Genomic DNA, 15290 nt, shown 5'->3' with positions numbered 1-15290 from the left:
CGCTGTTGTTGGGAGGCTTCGCGGGGCTACGACTGGCACTAAAAAGTCTGTTTGATCGATTGAGCATTCACCTTAATTAGCATAGCATTTACCAGCCTATTGATTAAGCAAGGCAGAAGCTAGTGTTTTGCCGATTAGGCGCACACGCATTTACCAGTCTTTCTCTCTCGTGCAGCAGAGGATGCCACGAGTTGTGTGCAAGCACCCTCTCTGCTATCGCTCCTACGATCGCGAGGCATCCATGCTGCAGCATTACACGGACTCCCACTCTCCTCAGCAAGCGTCCCGGGCTAGATCGCCTTGCAAGCATTGCTACAGATTCTTCAACCACTTCGTGGATTTCCATCTGAGCGAGCAGCTACTCAGAAACACAACGCTGGGGATCATCTCTGCTGCTGCGGATCAATATGATTATGACGACGTCGACGTCGACGTCGCACCGCCCATATTGCGGGAGCAGGTGGCGGTGGCTTGCAGCGACTGCGGGAGGACCTTCAAGAGCATGAACTGTTTGCACCAGCACCAGTGGGACTCGCCTTACCACACACGCGTGTCAAGGAGACGTATGTCCAATTACGGCTCCACGGTGAGGGAATGCTCGCAGTGCGCTGCGAAATTCAGCACGGCCAACGATCTTGATGCACACTTCACGGACCGGCACGCATGTGAGAGACATACTATCGATCATTCCTGCTGCTTTGCTTATCTGTTCAACATTAATGCCTTTCCTAAGCTGGTGTAATTGGTGAAATGTTGTGTGCAGTGACGGAGGTCCCGGAGTTCGACGAGCAGTTCACCTGGCAGCTTGTGGCTCCGCGCTTCCAGTGGGCGTGGAAGAATCCCACAGTGCACCTCCATGGCATCTACAAGATCTTCAAGGTCTACAACCCGGAGGAAGGGCTTCGAGGAGTATAGGAAGAAGCTGAAGAAGGAGTACTTAGCCAACAACAAGCGCTTCACGGCGGCAGACGAAGACATCGATGTACGCAACAAGATCCTGCGCGACGGCAACGAGCTGCAGCGGTACCATGGGACCACGGTGAGGTGCGGGCTGGGGCAACTGGCCCAAGCAGGAGTAATTCAGCCGGGGAGCTCGTCCTCATTGTGCTCCGACCCATGGTGCAGCCTGTGCAGGATCCTCCAGTCGGGCTTCAAGACCAGCAAGTGCCGAAAGGAGCGTTTCCAAAGATTCGGGAGGGGCATCTATTGCTCCTCCATCAGCAGCAAGGCCAACGACTACGTGTGTTGCAGCAACTTGCAAGAGAATCCTACAAACGGATCGGGCATCAGCAGCAGCTCCTACAAGGTGATGATGGTGTGCAAGGTGTTGGCTGGGCGCATGCATCGATCCACTCGCAACCTCCAGCACCTCACTAGGCCTCCCCCTGGCTTCCACTCAGTCCAAGGTGACCCTGGCGAGGTCCTTAACTACGACGAGCTCGTGGTTTATGACGATCGGGCCATCCTTCCAGCGTACATCGTCCTCTACTCTAGCGACGATTCCAGCGGTCATCGCAGTCATCGTCCTCTACTCTAGCCATCCTTTGCAAACTTATACCTTGTGCCACTTCCTCTAGTTATCACTTATTCTTTTATTCTTTTTAAGGGACTCGACTCCCTAAAATGTACATTGGCGATACCGTATTAATTATTTTTTTTTTCTTTTTTTTTCAATAAAGGCATTTTTATTATTGAAGAAAAACGAGACAAGTTACAAAAGTCGGGCTGGTATCACATAGCCAATTTCAGGCCGAGATTTCTCACTATCCTAGGCGATCAACAAAGAGCAATGATCCTCTGGGTCTCTATCCTATAATCTACAGGTATTGGAGCTTCAACACATAGCTTAGATCCACGTTTACAAGATATTCTCTCTTCTCTTGAAGCTGAAGAATCTTGACCTTATCTGAGACATTCTTTGGAGTGCTTCCAATAGGGCCTACCAATTTTGAAATTTTGGCCTCAATGTCAGTGATCTTCCTCAAGTAGAACCTCTCCCCTGCAATAATAAGGAGACTTTTGAGGGAGCAGGTATTGCGGGTATCACCGTTGTGTAGGGCCGCTAGTCTTTCAATCCAGAAGAACCAGAGGATCTCTGTTCTTAATACTGTCCATAGTTCAGTAGAGCAGCCTATGGTTTCCCCAATGAGCAGATGCTTCCAGGATAAGTAAGTTTTCCCCCAACTGGCCACATACTCATTGAGTTTCTTTACCATTGGTTCTATGTTAGGGCACAGTAGAAAAATGTGAACATCATCTTCTTCCACTAGGCCTCCCCCTTGCTTCCACTCAGTCCAAGGTGACCCTGGCGAGGTCCTTAACTACGACGAGCTCGTGATTTATGACGATCGGGCCATCCTTCCAGCATACATCGTCCTCTACTCTAGCGACTGTTCCAGCGGTCATCGCAGTCATCGTCCTCTACTATAGCCATCCTTTGCAAACTTATACCTTAATCCACCGTGCCACTTCGTCTAGTTATCACTTATTCTTTTATTCTTTTTAAGGGACTCGACTCCCTAAAATGTACATTGGCGATACCGTATTAATTCATACCCCATATGGGACATTAATTAATTAATCACAAGCAAAGGTTTTCAACCTCAATATATAAGCTTTCAAACAACCCCTATGCCCCTCTACCTCCTCCTCTTCATCTGCCCTTGCGTTCTCCTCAATATATAAGAAATAGTCATCTCTCTCTCTCTCTCTCTCTCTCTCTCTCTCTCTCTCTCTCTCTCTCAAGATTAGGACTAGAATTCCTTAAAACTCAAAAAGGTGAAAAACTATTACTCTATTTGAGCTAAAGATGTGCATCATGTAAGATGTGACACTATTAACTATCCATATGACTTTGCAACTATAAATTTGATTTAAAAAATGCATTTCAGCTTTCTAAAATTGAAAAAAAAGAAGATGTAGATTGATGTTCTTGCATACATCAATTTATTCCTCTATCGTTGTAGTCGTAACCTTCATTAGTTTGTTATTGTGGTTCTTTAGCTTCTTCCTATACTCCAGGTTATAGACCTTGAAGACCTTGTGGCCGATGCCATGGAGGAGAACAACTTCTTCCACACCAAGTGGAAGCACCCAACCACATGTTTCCAAGTGCCCTACTTGTTGCACTCCAGCACGTTGCTCACTATAAGGAGAGCAAGAAGGATAGTGGTGTGGTTTATCTATGTCTCTCACATGGGCGTAGATCCATGAAGTGTGTTGCTCCAAATAATTATCATGCTAAATTATGCAACACACTATGGGCATTCCCTCATCTCGGACTGTACACCGAAGGGAGGGTAGGTGGTCCATGCGAAGCCCATATACTGAGAACCAAGTGGAAACTAGTGCATTAGGGCTAAAAACACCTAAAAAAGTGTCCTTTACTAATCTCGTGATTAAGAAAAGAGCCAAAGAGAGTGTGCCCCGTGCACAAGAATGTGATATTCTTGTCTCCTCTACTTTGGAGGTAGTAGAGTCCATTTCGAGCTTTTTTCCTTTAATTTAGCCAAAATCTCTATATTCAGACCGATTGTAGGATCCGTTATACTGACAAAATCTGTCAAAAGATTTGAAAAAAGATGGCATGTAGTTAATGCCGAAATTTTTGAAGTTTGGACATACCGTTTTCATTCTTCTTCTCAACGTCTAGAAGAAGCTCTCATCTTCTAGCTCTCTCTCATCTCTTTTTCGATCTCACTGAGCTTCATTACATCTTTTAGCTCTCTCTCGTCTCTTTTTCGACCTCCTTCAAACAAAGAAACATCAAAACTAAATTCTCAATACCTCTTGCTGAAGATACTTAAATGGCTTCTCTGGATCTGCAAGATCTTCATAATTTTTATGTAAATATACTAATATAATTTTGCAAGCACTGTAATAAAGAGCATATCAAATAGTTGCAATGTCTATAACAAAATTATGATAGTTGATGAAAAGAGATAATATGGTAGTTGATGAAAAGAGATACTTTCATTTTGCATTGACCATGGATACCAACTATGGAGTTCATGAAAGTAATCTCTCTATCAAAAACATCAATGAATATAAAACTCCAATGGAATCTCTCTATCAGAAACATCAATGAATATAAGAAAATATCTACTCACATGAGTTATGAATTTAAAACTATTAAAAAACACTACCTTAAAACTAAAAAAATAATAATACCTTTCATTATATGCGATGAATTTATAATAGTTTCGCAGGCTGTCATATGCCCTTTTAAAAAATCAATATTTGATCCTATCTTTGAAAAGATATCACGTGCTATTAGAGGATCAACCACAAATATGCTGCTTGAAATCTCCATGGGCATTTTAGAAATGTATGCCCTGTAATCAAAGACAGTATTAAGTATGGAAAAAGGAGAGAAAAGGACAAAACTATGGCTAAAGAATGTTCCTTACCTCATGCAATAGAGTATTACAGTATCACATATTTCAATATCTATCTTCTCTAACATCACTTTGTCCTCAGGTGAAATGCTCAAGTAATATTCAATCTCAGGGTTAGAGAAGACACACTGATAATCATTTGACCATACACCTTGCGCATTTATATCATAATTCATACCACCAAGTCTCTTAACTTCCTCTTTATAAAAATTATCCTCTATCTCGAAAAGCATCTCTCTTTGGTCAAGTGCTTTTCTTGTTTCATACTCATGTGTAACATCTTCAATAGTAGGCCCTTCAACTTTCCGAGACCTCTTGGGAGGAATTGTAAGGATATCAAAGGCCCTAGTATCTATGGTGGGAAGTGGCTTGAGAACTTTATCAAATCTATACCTAAGCCTACTCACCACTGAGAAATCCTTGTTCATTAAAGTGACTCTGTGTGCATGTGTAGCAGCAATATAGACATCATTCATGGAATCTATAAGAAAGTCTTTAGATGCTTCTTGCAAGTACCACATTGCAGAAGCTTGCCACTTTTTGAATGGGGTATTACTTTTAGTTTTAAGACACCAATCCTAGCACATATTTACTTTACTACACGGATGAAGGCAGCCCTTGGGATAAGATGATGAGTGTCAGTTTGGGCCTTCTTGATCTCTAAAAAACACATCTTCATATAAAAAAATCTTGACTTTCTTTTCTTCTTAGGACTGGGTGCAAAAGCAACCTGTGCTATCTTTGGATCTTTAGTATATACTTTTCTTGCAGTTTTCTTTGTCCTTTGCCATAGATTACACACTGAGAAATATTTGAGAAACACTACAAAAAAAGTGAAAATATTTTCAAGATTAATACAAGACCCTCAAACAAGAAGAAATAAAGAAAGTGTACATGGCCAGTGGTTTCAAAAAAGGCACACAAAAGTACTCTCTCTCTGGCTATTGTAAAAAAATGGTGACAAATATAAGTGAATAAAACAAACTAGTAGAATAGCAAAACATTTGAATAAAGTAATCTTCAGGAATAGACATTATTAAGAAGGAAATTGTATGAAATTGTCTAAACCCTACACGACGTCAGTCCCCATTAAGAAGGAAATTGTATGAAATTGTCTAAACCCTACACAACAGTCCCCATGTCATGTGTGCTCTACCTCCGTGTCATGTCAGTCCCCAACCATGAACTATCCGATAGTGCTATCAATGCCACTACGCATACTTGATGAGTCCTTTCCAAACAAGCTATTGAGTACTAGGTAACAAGAGTATGCTTCAAGAATCGGATGTGTCACCCATAGAAGGATGTCCAAACGGCGCGCAAGGGAGTAAAATGGCATTGTGCTTTGGATACGGTCGCGCCATTGTGGAATGTTAAAAGAAAAGATCGGATCCGATAGTGCCCATTAACTATCCGATAGTGCTATCAATGACACTATGCATACTTGATGAGTCCTTCTTTCCAAACCCGCTATTGAGTATCGGCTAACAAGAGTATGCTTCAAGAACTGGATGTGTCACCCATTGAAGGACGTCCGCAACGGCACGCAAGGGAGTAAAATGGCATTGTGCTTTGGATACGGTCGCGCTGCTGTGGAATGTTAAAAGTGAAGATCACATACAAAATAGCACAAACCCAAGGAAACCCAAATAGTATTGTAATTTCTACACAAACCCAAGGAAGGTCCCACACCACACAGACCTACCTTGTTGACCGCAACGACATGATAGAGGCAAAACAACACGCTGATAGAGATCCCTTCACACCGTTACAAAATCAAGAAGGACGCACATGATCACCCAAAGGCAAGTAGATACTACCCCAGGGAATGTCATGGTTGCACGCGAGGATGGAGGTCTATGGAAGTCAAAAATGGATAATGTGGTCATATATCTCTATATATACCCGACGGACCATTGGACATGTGTCAAAATTCTATTCGTTGTCTCCAATGACTAGTGACATGTGGCGCATTCTCATTGTATCGTTCATCAATGGTACCTTCCACGTGACATTTCGTGATTCGATGTCGTACAAGGTTCGGATGTATATAAACATTTTCGCTCATTTTATTTTTCCTATGTATCCGCAAGGCGACGGCACAACCTCTCGATTAGTAGTTTAATCTCTCTGCCTATCGCACTGTTCCCGTAAACTTTCTATCAAGGCTCTAGTGGTTTCATCTAGTAGGCGATCATACCTAGCTACATGACCACTACTCGTCCACAAAGCACCACCCTCATTAGTATCTAAACTTTGCCGTCTAATAGACCCAACTCTAAGTGCGTGTGGTGCTATGGAAAGGATGCAAGATGTGGCACTCACCTTACCCTTCATTTGGAAGCTACTTATGGCTGTAACAATGCCCGTCGAGTAGCCAAAGCGTCCACAAAGTTTCTCTTCTTGTGTTAACTGTATAGGAATGATGAACAATTTGTAGCACCGCCATGCTAGCTCTCCTCTCTCTTCGACCTCCAATGTCAGAAAGCGCCCTGCAGTTGGCCATGTTGGGCAGATTGATCAAAGCATTAAGCACGCATGCATGTGATAAAGGCGTGAGGTCTTTGAAATAGGAGTGGAGCATTGCATGGGCACGACAATGTGCCCCTGACTTTAATAGTTCTTTCCTATCCATACTATGGGCGCCCAAAGGAGAGGGGTGGGTTCTTGTGGAGGAGAAGGGGGCTCAGGAAGGGCTGGTTCATGTGGATTATCTAAACTAAGGGATAGTGGGGGAGAAGAGGGCAGAGGGAGAGGAAGTGGAAGAGGAGGGGCAAGGCTTGGATCATCACCAATGGAAGGTGTTGCTCGTTGACGTGCTCTCCACTCTCTCTTTCTCTCACGAGCTACCCTTTTCCTCTCCTCCTCTCTTGAACTCGGTGGACAGGGGGAAGTCTAGTCCTATTACGTTTCTGACTCCTACGACTTGGAGAACCCATTCCCAAGGAAGCTAAGAGAGAAAAATTTATGAAGGCTCAATGATGGGATAGTACTAGAGATGTGTGTGGGATAATACTAGAGATGTGCGTTTATATAAGAAAAAAAGGTTATCCACTTCAAATCTCATTGGATTTCCTATCTATGATTGATTGATCGGATAATTAAGATAAACATAAAGATAAAAAGAAAACTATTCTCCACTAAAAAATTAATATTATTAATAAAAAATATTTATAAATCTAAATAGTTATCATTAGTAGATGTATAAATATATTTTAAATTTTATCTTTTATTTTATAATTATAAAACTACATTTTCTTTCATAATGTATTTTTTTAAATTTTATTCAAAGGTTTTTCCTACACATAAACTATTTTCAAGAAATATTAGATTCAAAATTTTAAAATAAAATACCATGAACTTAAAAAAATAATATTATCTAATTTTAAAAATATAATCCTTTGAAATTAGTGATTTTAAATTCTTATATATTAATAAACTATATATTTTTTATTCTTAAAATTTTTATATTTATTTCTCTCTTTTTTAAAAAATATTAAAAATATACTAAATTAACTTTTCCCCAAAAATATGTTTTTGAAAAAAAAGGGAAGGTGGGAAGGAGGTGCCACGTGTCATAGGTGTGCATGCCATGTGGCATTGTCTTGACATGGGGCACTATTATGGTTGATGTAACTATTCCATGATGTGGCATGCCATGTCACCAAGTGTGAGGTGGTATGCAAAGGTGACAAGAAGATGTGGCATTAATGATGACTAGGATGATGAGGTGGAAAGTCAACTAGGTTGACCATGTTGGCATGGAGGGTGGAGGTGGCAAGGTGGACATAAAGTGGCATATACATATAAGATTTGTGCCTACCCAAGCCTCACAAATGGCATGATATCTAGGCTTTGAAGATTACCAAGCCTAGATTTTCAAACCTGACTAGGATTGGTTTTAGACTTGAAAAGGAGAGAGAGGACACAATATGGGAATTTTCACTCGAGAGGATTGAAAATGGACCTTACCATACTCAAACTAAGCCAATTTTATTTAAATAAATTCATGGTAAAAAGTACATTGAATCCTAGAGTTTTTAGATTGAAAGATTCAATGTTTGGATTTCTAGAATTAAATTACAATTGATTTAATGGGCCTCTAACAGTCATAACAAATTTTCCAAAGTAAATTTATAAAAATCTAACTGTTAGATTTGTAATTTTACCTTAGATCCACATTCTACTAATCTTCCTTAATCTAATCATCACCAGATCCATACAAATTGAGCATTTTAAATGGTAGATGTGGTGGAGGACAAAATAGTATGTTTTTTTTAATAATTCTAATACCTTTTAAATAATATAGAAAAAAGTAGAACACATCAAAAATCACTTGATAAATCAAGTTAAGCTCTATCTTATGTGAATTTGTGATATGCAAAGTGGGAACATCATATGAGTAATAATGTAAAAGTTATAGGCAATTTACTCACATTTAGTGTATATGTCCAAACTTTCGATAGGGCCTGTATACAATTTTGGTTTCCAAAGAAAAGGGGCTTTGCAATTATTGGATATTCGATCGGATTATAGTTTTAGTTGCCCAACTTTGCATGTGATCGTTCATTAGAAGGCCTTGAAGTGAAACTCCTTGCTAACTAGGAGAGATTGGCCATTATTCTTAAAAAATTACCTCCTTTCAGGCTAAACCCAAGGGCACCCACTAAACAAAACTAAATAACCTTGTCTTGCAACCACCCATCTGGCTTTACACCTTCTCCTAACATTCTCACTTTCTCCAAGTTGGGCAATTGCAGCAATAGCCATTGTTCCTTTTACTTCAAATTATGATGTTGGATGTCTAGTAAGGAGAACAACACTCACATGTGGGCACACACATGGTGTGCCCACATGTTGGGCAATTGCAGCAATAGCCATTGTTCCTTTTACTTCAAATTATGATGTTGGATGTCTAGTAAGGAGAACAACACTCACATGTGGGCACACACATGGTGTGTGTGTTCATCAAAGCCAAGCAATACATGGTGTGTGTGTTCACCATGTATAGTAAGGAGGATAACACTCACATGTGTGCGTTGCTCGGTTGTGGTGCAGACACACACCATTGGTGTGCCATAGAGGGGGCAGTGGCGATTAGGCTTGGGCACTCCATTGCTTGCTTTTAGGCTCAGGTTTAGAACACACACACACACACACACACACATATGAGGGTTTACACATATACATAGATACACATATATACCACGATTTACACACATATACACATGTCTACACACACATTGGCTCAATGTGGTCTTCACACACACATACGAGGGTTTACACATATACATAGACACACATATATACCACGATTTACACACATATACACATGTCTACACACACATTGGCTCAATGTGGTCTTCACACACACACCTTGACAAAATGCACCAAAGAGGCAACGACATCATCCTAAGATACTTAAATAGACTGCCTTAATAATGGCATCCTAGGCTTAAAATTTGATTACACACAAACTTTATATGTTTGGGTAGTGCTAAATCCTTCTAAGAAGAAACCCCCTCCTCAAACAAAACATAAGTTTACTTTTCAAGTTGGCAAGTGGAGGGTGTGTGTGTCATCCTTTTCCTTCTTCATCATTCAATGTTAAGACTATGTATGCCATTCGGTTAGGCAGCAATACTGGCCATAAAAGGGGTGCCCATGAGTCTACAGTTTCTTCCGTTGTTGTTGGAAGAAGGAAGATATCAAAGAAAGATCTGGATCCCTCAAAGATTGATAGCACTCAAAATGAGGAGGTGGATCCCGAGATTGAGGAACAAGTAGAGGAGGGGGTGGATCCAACAGTCCCACCTCAAACTGGGCAAGGTGACAACATGACTGTCATCTTTGATACAGCCACATTGTGGTGGATAGGCCACGTAACCACCCACCTATCTTCAGCAATGATGTTCCAGAGAGGATTTTGGAGGAGGTCGTTGAGAGTTTCATCATAAAGAGATGTAGTGATCCCCCTTGCATACCTCTTTGTAGGCTCATGGAGAATTTTTCCATAAGGGCTATTGTTCCCACGACTAATGAACTTGTAACCATCTTTGAGAAATTAGGCTTTAGTGTGTTGGTACCTCCATTTATAGTCTCCATTTCTTCATTAAATTCCCTACGTGCATGCCAAAGACTCCTCTGCCCCGTTTCTTTTGATTGGAAAGGTTCAAAAACTGATTTTTTTGTTTTGCCTTTCTGAGAGACTTCAAGAACTTGGCCACAATCAAGAAATTGTGTTTGAAAATGATTTGAATGAATGGGGGCCATTGTGGAGAGAGGTGAATGGGGGCCATTGTGGAGAGAGGTGAATGAGGGGTCATTGTGGAGAGAGGTGAATGAGGAGTTTGAGCAAAATCTTCCACCCGAGTGGAAAGATAATCGAGGTAAGATGTTTGTTGTTTGGGATGGGAACCGTAGACTTGTAGCTTGGCTCACAATGATCAATACTTGTAAGTTGTTCAAAGTTAGTACTATACTCTTCTCTTTACTAGTTTTGTGACCTCTTTTTAATTATTAGAGTACTCCATGGTCAACTGGAGGCATTTCTTATTATACAGTGGACTCTTATGTATGGTGTCAGGGGTCAATCCAATGGGCAAGACAGAACCACTGGTTATAGTAATTCTATCAATGCCTAAGCCCAATGGGTTCAGAGCTCACTAGCTTGTCAACTAAAACAAAAAGTGCATACAAAACTACAAAGCTCACTCTCTCTCTCTCTCTCTCTCTCTCTCTCTCTCTCTCTCTCTCTCTCTCTCTCTCTCTCTCTCACTCAGATAGTACACAATGAAATAATGCTCAAGGGCTTTGTATTAATGTCAAATTTATACAATGCTATGTGCTCCATACTCTTATTGTTCTCTTCTATCTCTCTATATATCTATCTTCTAACTACCTCCTTCTTTACTATCTTGGAAGGACCTTCTTCTTGTTCCATCCAGCCGTTGCTCTACTTTTACAAGACTCATTCTATTAACAAACTGCTACAATAAAGTACATATGATTACAATGGGCACACATGTGTGATGTCGTCTATGCACAATTGTTAGTGTGCTTTCCTTTTACTATCGGCCTATGTCCTTCGTCTAGTTTTTCAGGTCCCACCAAATCAGCTCTTGTCAACACTCGGCACACCCGGTGTGTGCTAGTAGCTACCTGAGAGGTAGATCGGAAGGTTTGATGAATGGGTGAAGGTGGTTGATCGGAAGGTTTGATGAATGGGTGAAGGTGGTTGATCAGGGGTTGAATGGGCTGACCCTTTATTCTGTCCCAGTACCTGTCTGCTTCCTGTGGATCACATTTTAAACCACCCTATTATCTTGGGGTTGAATAATGTAAAAAATTCTTTCATCACCATGTGCTGCTAATTTAAAGAATGAAAGAATACTTTAGTAGATATTTGTATTTGTGGGCTAGAGTCCAGCTACTGTTGCTGCAAGGCCTCTCTGTCTTCTTCATAGATTCTCGATTCTTCTTCATCTTGCCCTGTAGGCAGCTGCACACTATCATTTTAGATCCGCTACTGAAGATCTTAGGGAGTGGGATGTGTATCTCTCCTCTGGTTTGTATCTGCAAAAAAATTCATCCAACTTGTAGAGGTTGATAGGTAGGTCCCAATCCTCATCTTCGTACGGTTGTTTGAATTTGGCAAGTGAGTAGGCAGCATATTTCAAATTCTATGCTCTGGAGGATGTTCAATTGATTGTTTGCAGCTAGTGGAGTTGCTGATCTCAACTTTTCTTTGGCTGTTAGCTGCTCCTCGTGTAGATTTCTGTGTTTTCTTTGTTCTTACATGAGTTGTTTTTAGAGCTATTGCAGCCCTAACGCCACCTAGCTTTTTCCAACATGGTGTCCTCTATTTGGATTTCTCTGTGCAGATCTACTAGTTGTTTCTTTATTGCATGTGTTAGCTCGTCTAGTTTTTCCTATGATTTGCTAGCTTCTTCCTTGATAGCTTTCAGTTCCTATTGAGTGTTTAGCAGTTGGGAGGTCAGCTTGGAGTTTTCTTCTTTCACACTCCACAAGTAGATGTTGTAACTTTTTGGTAGTAATGGTCTCCTATTGCTCTGTTGCATTAGTTTTCTATCTTGACCTTGTTTTGGGGGGGAGGAAGTGACTTGCTTTAGCAGGTATGAGTTTTACGTTTTGCCTGTCCAGCTTTGCATATTCCTGAGCCAGTGCCTTATTTGTTTTCTTCAAATTTTCTTCCAATTCTGCCAAGGCAGTCTATCTAGCTGTGTTTTCATCTTGTTTTTGCGGAGACATCTACTTCTCCAAGATGACTATTTGAGTGCCTTGTCCACATTGCGGATCATTTGAGTGGTGTGGTCCACAATGCAATATGCTTTTTCTATTGGGTGATTGAGCTGCCTACTCTGCTTGTATGGTGCAAGTTAGCAATTGAAGAATCCACCTTGAAAATGGACCAAGGGTGTATAGACACTAGTCCTTGTTAACGTATCTCGCCTTAGTCCTCTTTAAACATCATCATCTCTAATATTTCCTCCTTTGTGGTGTATGCTAAATAGTGGTCAATTGTGTTGCTTTGAAAGATATACACTTCCTCCCAATTTCCTTGCTTCTTCTTTGCACTCTCTGCTTTTCTTTCAAGGAATTAACGCTTGGAGGTTACTTTTTGACATACCATTTTGGCCGTCAAATACTTGCAAAAAAATTTAAACGCCCATTAAAAAAAAATTAACACTAAATTAAATAAAAAGTTTACTACATTTTGAACGGCATCAAGCCTAGCGAACACGCCATGCCCGCTTGTTAGGAAGTTTACGCGGTCCTTTTATTCTCCTTTTTTTTTACATTTAAAAAAAGAACAAGCTTCTGTAATCTCGCCGTAACCTGACCGCTGTTGTTGGGAGGCTTCGCGGGGCTACGACTGGCACTAAAAAGGGCAGCCTATCGAAGCAAGGCGGAAGTCTGTTTGATCGATTGAGCATTCACCTTAATTAGCATAGCATTTACCAGCCTATTGATTAAGCAAGGCAGAAGCTAGTGTTTTGCCGATTAGGCGCACACCCTAATTAGCATCGCATTTACCAGTCTTTCTCTCTCGTGCAGCAGAGGATGCCACGAGTTGTGTGCAAGCACCCTCTCTGCTATCGCTCCTACGATCGCGAGGCATCCATGCTGCAGCATTACACGGACTCCCACTCTCCTCAGCAAGCGTCCCGGGCTAGATCGCCTTGCAAGCATTGCTACAGATTCTTCAACCACTTCGTGGATTTCCATCTGAGCGAGCAGCTACTCCTCAGAAACACAACGCTGGGGATCATCTCTGCTGCTGCGGATCAATATGATTATGACGACGTCGACGTCGCACGGCCCATATTGCGGGAGCGGGTGGAGGTGGCTTGCAGCGACTGCGGGAGGACCTTCAAGAGCATGAACTGTTTGCACCAGCACCAGTGGGACTCGCCTTACCACACACGCGTGTCAAGGAGACGTATGCGCAATTACGGCTCCACGGTGAGGGATCAATGTTCACAGTGCGCTGCGAAATTCAGCACGGCCAACGATCTTGATGCACACTTCACGGACCGGCACGCATGTGAGAGACATACTATCGATCATTCCTGCTGCTTTGCTTATCTGATCAATATTATTAATGCCTTTCCTAAGGTGTAATTGGTGAAAGAAATGTTGTGTGCAGTGACGGAGGTCCCGGAGTTCGACGAGCAGTTCACCTGGCAGCTTGTGGCTCTGCGCTTCCAGTGGGCGTGGAAGAATCCCACAGTGCACCTCCATGGCATCTACAAGATCTTCAAGGTCTACAACCCGGGCTGGAGGAGGAAGGGATTCGAGGAGTATAGGAAGAAGCTGAAGAAGGAGTACTTAGCCAACAACAAGCGCTTCACGGCGGCAGAGGAAGACATCAATGTACGCAACAAGATCCTGCGCGACGGCAACGAGCTGCAGCGGTACCATGGGACCACGGTGAGGTGCGGGCTGGGGCAACTGGCCCAAGCAGGAGTAATTCAGCCGGGGAGCTCGTCCTCATTGTGCTCCGACCCATGGTGCAGCCTGTGCAGGATCCTCCAGTCGGGCTTCAAGACCAGCAAGTGCCGAAAGGAGCGTTTCCAAAGATTCGGGAGGGGCATCTATTGCTCCTCCATCAGCAGCAAGGCCAACGACTACGTGTGTTGCAGCAACTTGCAAGAGAATCCTATAAACGGATCGGGCATCAGCAGCAGCTCCTACAAGGTGATGATGGTGTGCAAGGTGTTGGCTGGGCGCATGCATCGATCCACTCGCAACCTCCAGCACCTCACTAGGCCTCCCCCTGGCTTCCACTCAGTCCAAGGCGACCCTGGCGACGTCCTTAACTACGACGAGCTCGTGGTTTATGACGATCGGGCCATCCTTCCAGCATACATCGTCCTCTACTCTAGCGACGATTCCAGCGGTCATCGCAGTCATCGTCCTCTTCTCTAGCCATCCTTGGCAAACTTATAACTTAATCCACCGCGTGCAGCCAATCGCCAGTTATCACTTATTCTTTTATTCTTTTTAAGGGACTCGACTCCCTAAAATGTACATTGTGGCGATACCGTATTAATTCATACCCCATATGGGCCATTAATTAATTAATCACAAGCAAAGGTTTTCAACCTCAATATATAAGCTTTCAAACAACCACCTCCTCCTCTTCATCTGCCCTTGCGTTCTCCTCAATATATAAGAAATAGTCCTCTCTCTCTCTCTCTCTCTCTCTCTCTCTCTCTCTCTCAAGATTAGGACCAGAATTCCTTAAAATTCAAAAAGGTGAAAAACTATTACTCTATTTGAGCTAAAGATGTGCATCATGTAAGATGTGACACTATTAACTATCCATATGACTTTGCAACTATAAATTTAATTAAAAAAATGCATTTC

The 15290-nt window shown here is 42.0% G+C and overlaps 1 protein-coding gene and 1 pseudogene across 1 annotated transcript; both read left to right on the top strand.

Moving 5' to 3' along the window:
- Positions 1-241: 241 nt before the first annotated feature.
- Positions 242-1537, top strand: LOC147631399 (uncharacterized; annotated as a pseudogene).
- A 12004-nt stretch (positions 1538-13541) lies between these two features.
- On the top strand, positions 13542-14849 carry LOC147631398 (uncharacterized). Its single transcript, XM_086809180.1, has 2 exons — positions 13542-13965; positions 14068-14849. The coding sequence occupies exons 1-2, from the start codon at positions 13542-13544 to the stop codon at positions 14847-14849; spliced, it is 1206 nt and encodes a 401-aa protein (XP_086665306.1).
- The last annotated feature ends 441 nt before the right edge of the window (positions 14850-15290 follow it).

Source organism: Cibotium barometz, chromosome 15 (assembly GCF_041138505.1).
Source record: "Cibotium barometz isolate CiBa-2024 chromosome 15, ASM4113850v1, whole genome shotgun sequence".
Lineage (NCBI taxonomy): Eukaryota > Viridiplantae > Streptophyta > Polypodiopsida > Cyatheales > Cibotiaceae > Cibotium > Cibotium barometz.
The sequence above is the reverse complement of the archived record's forward strand: the minus strand, read 5'-3'. Positions and strand labels throughout refer to the sequence as shown.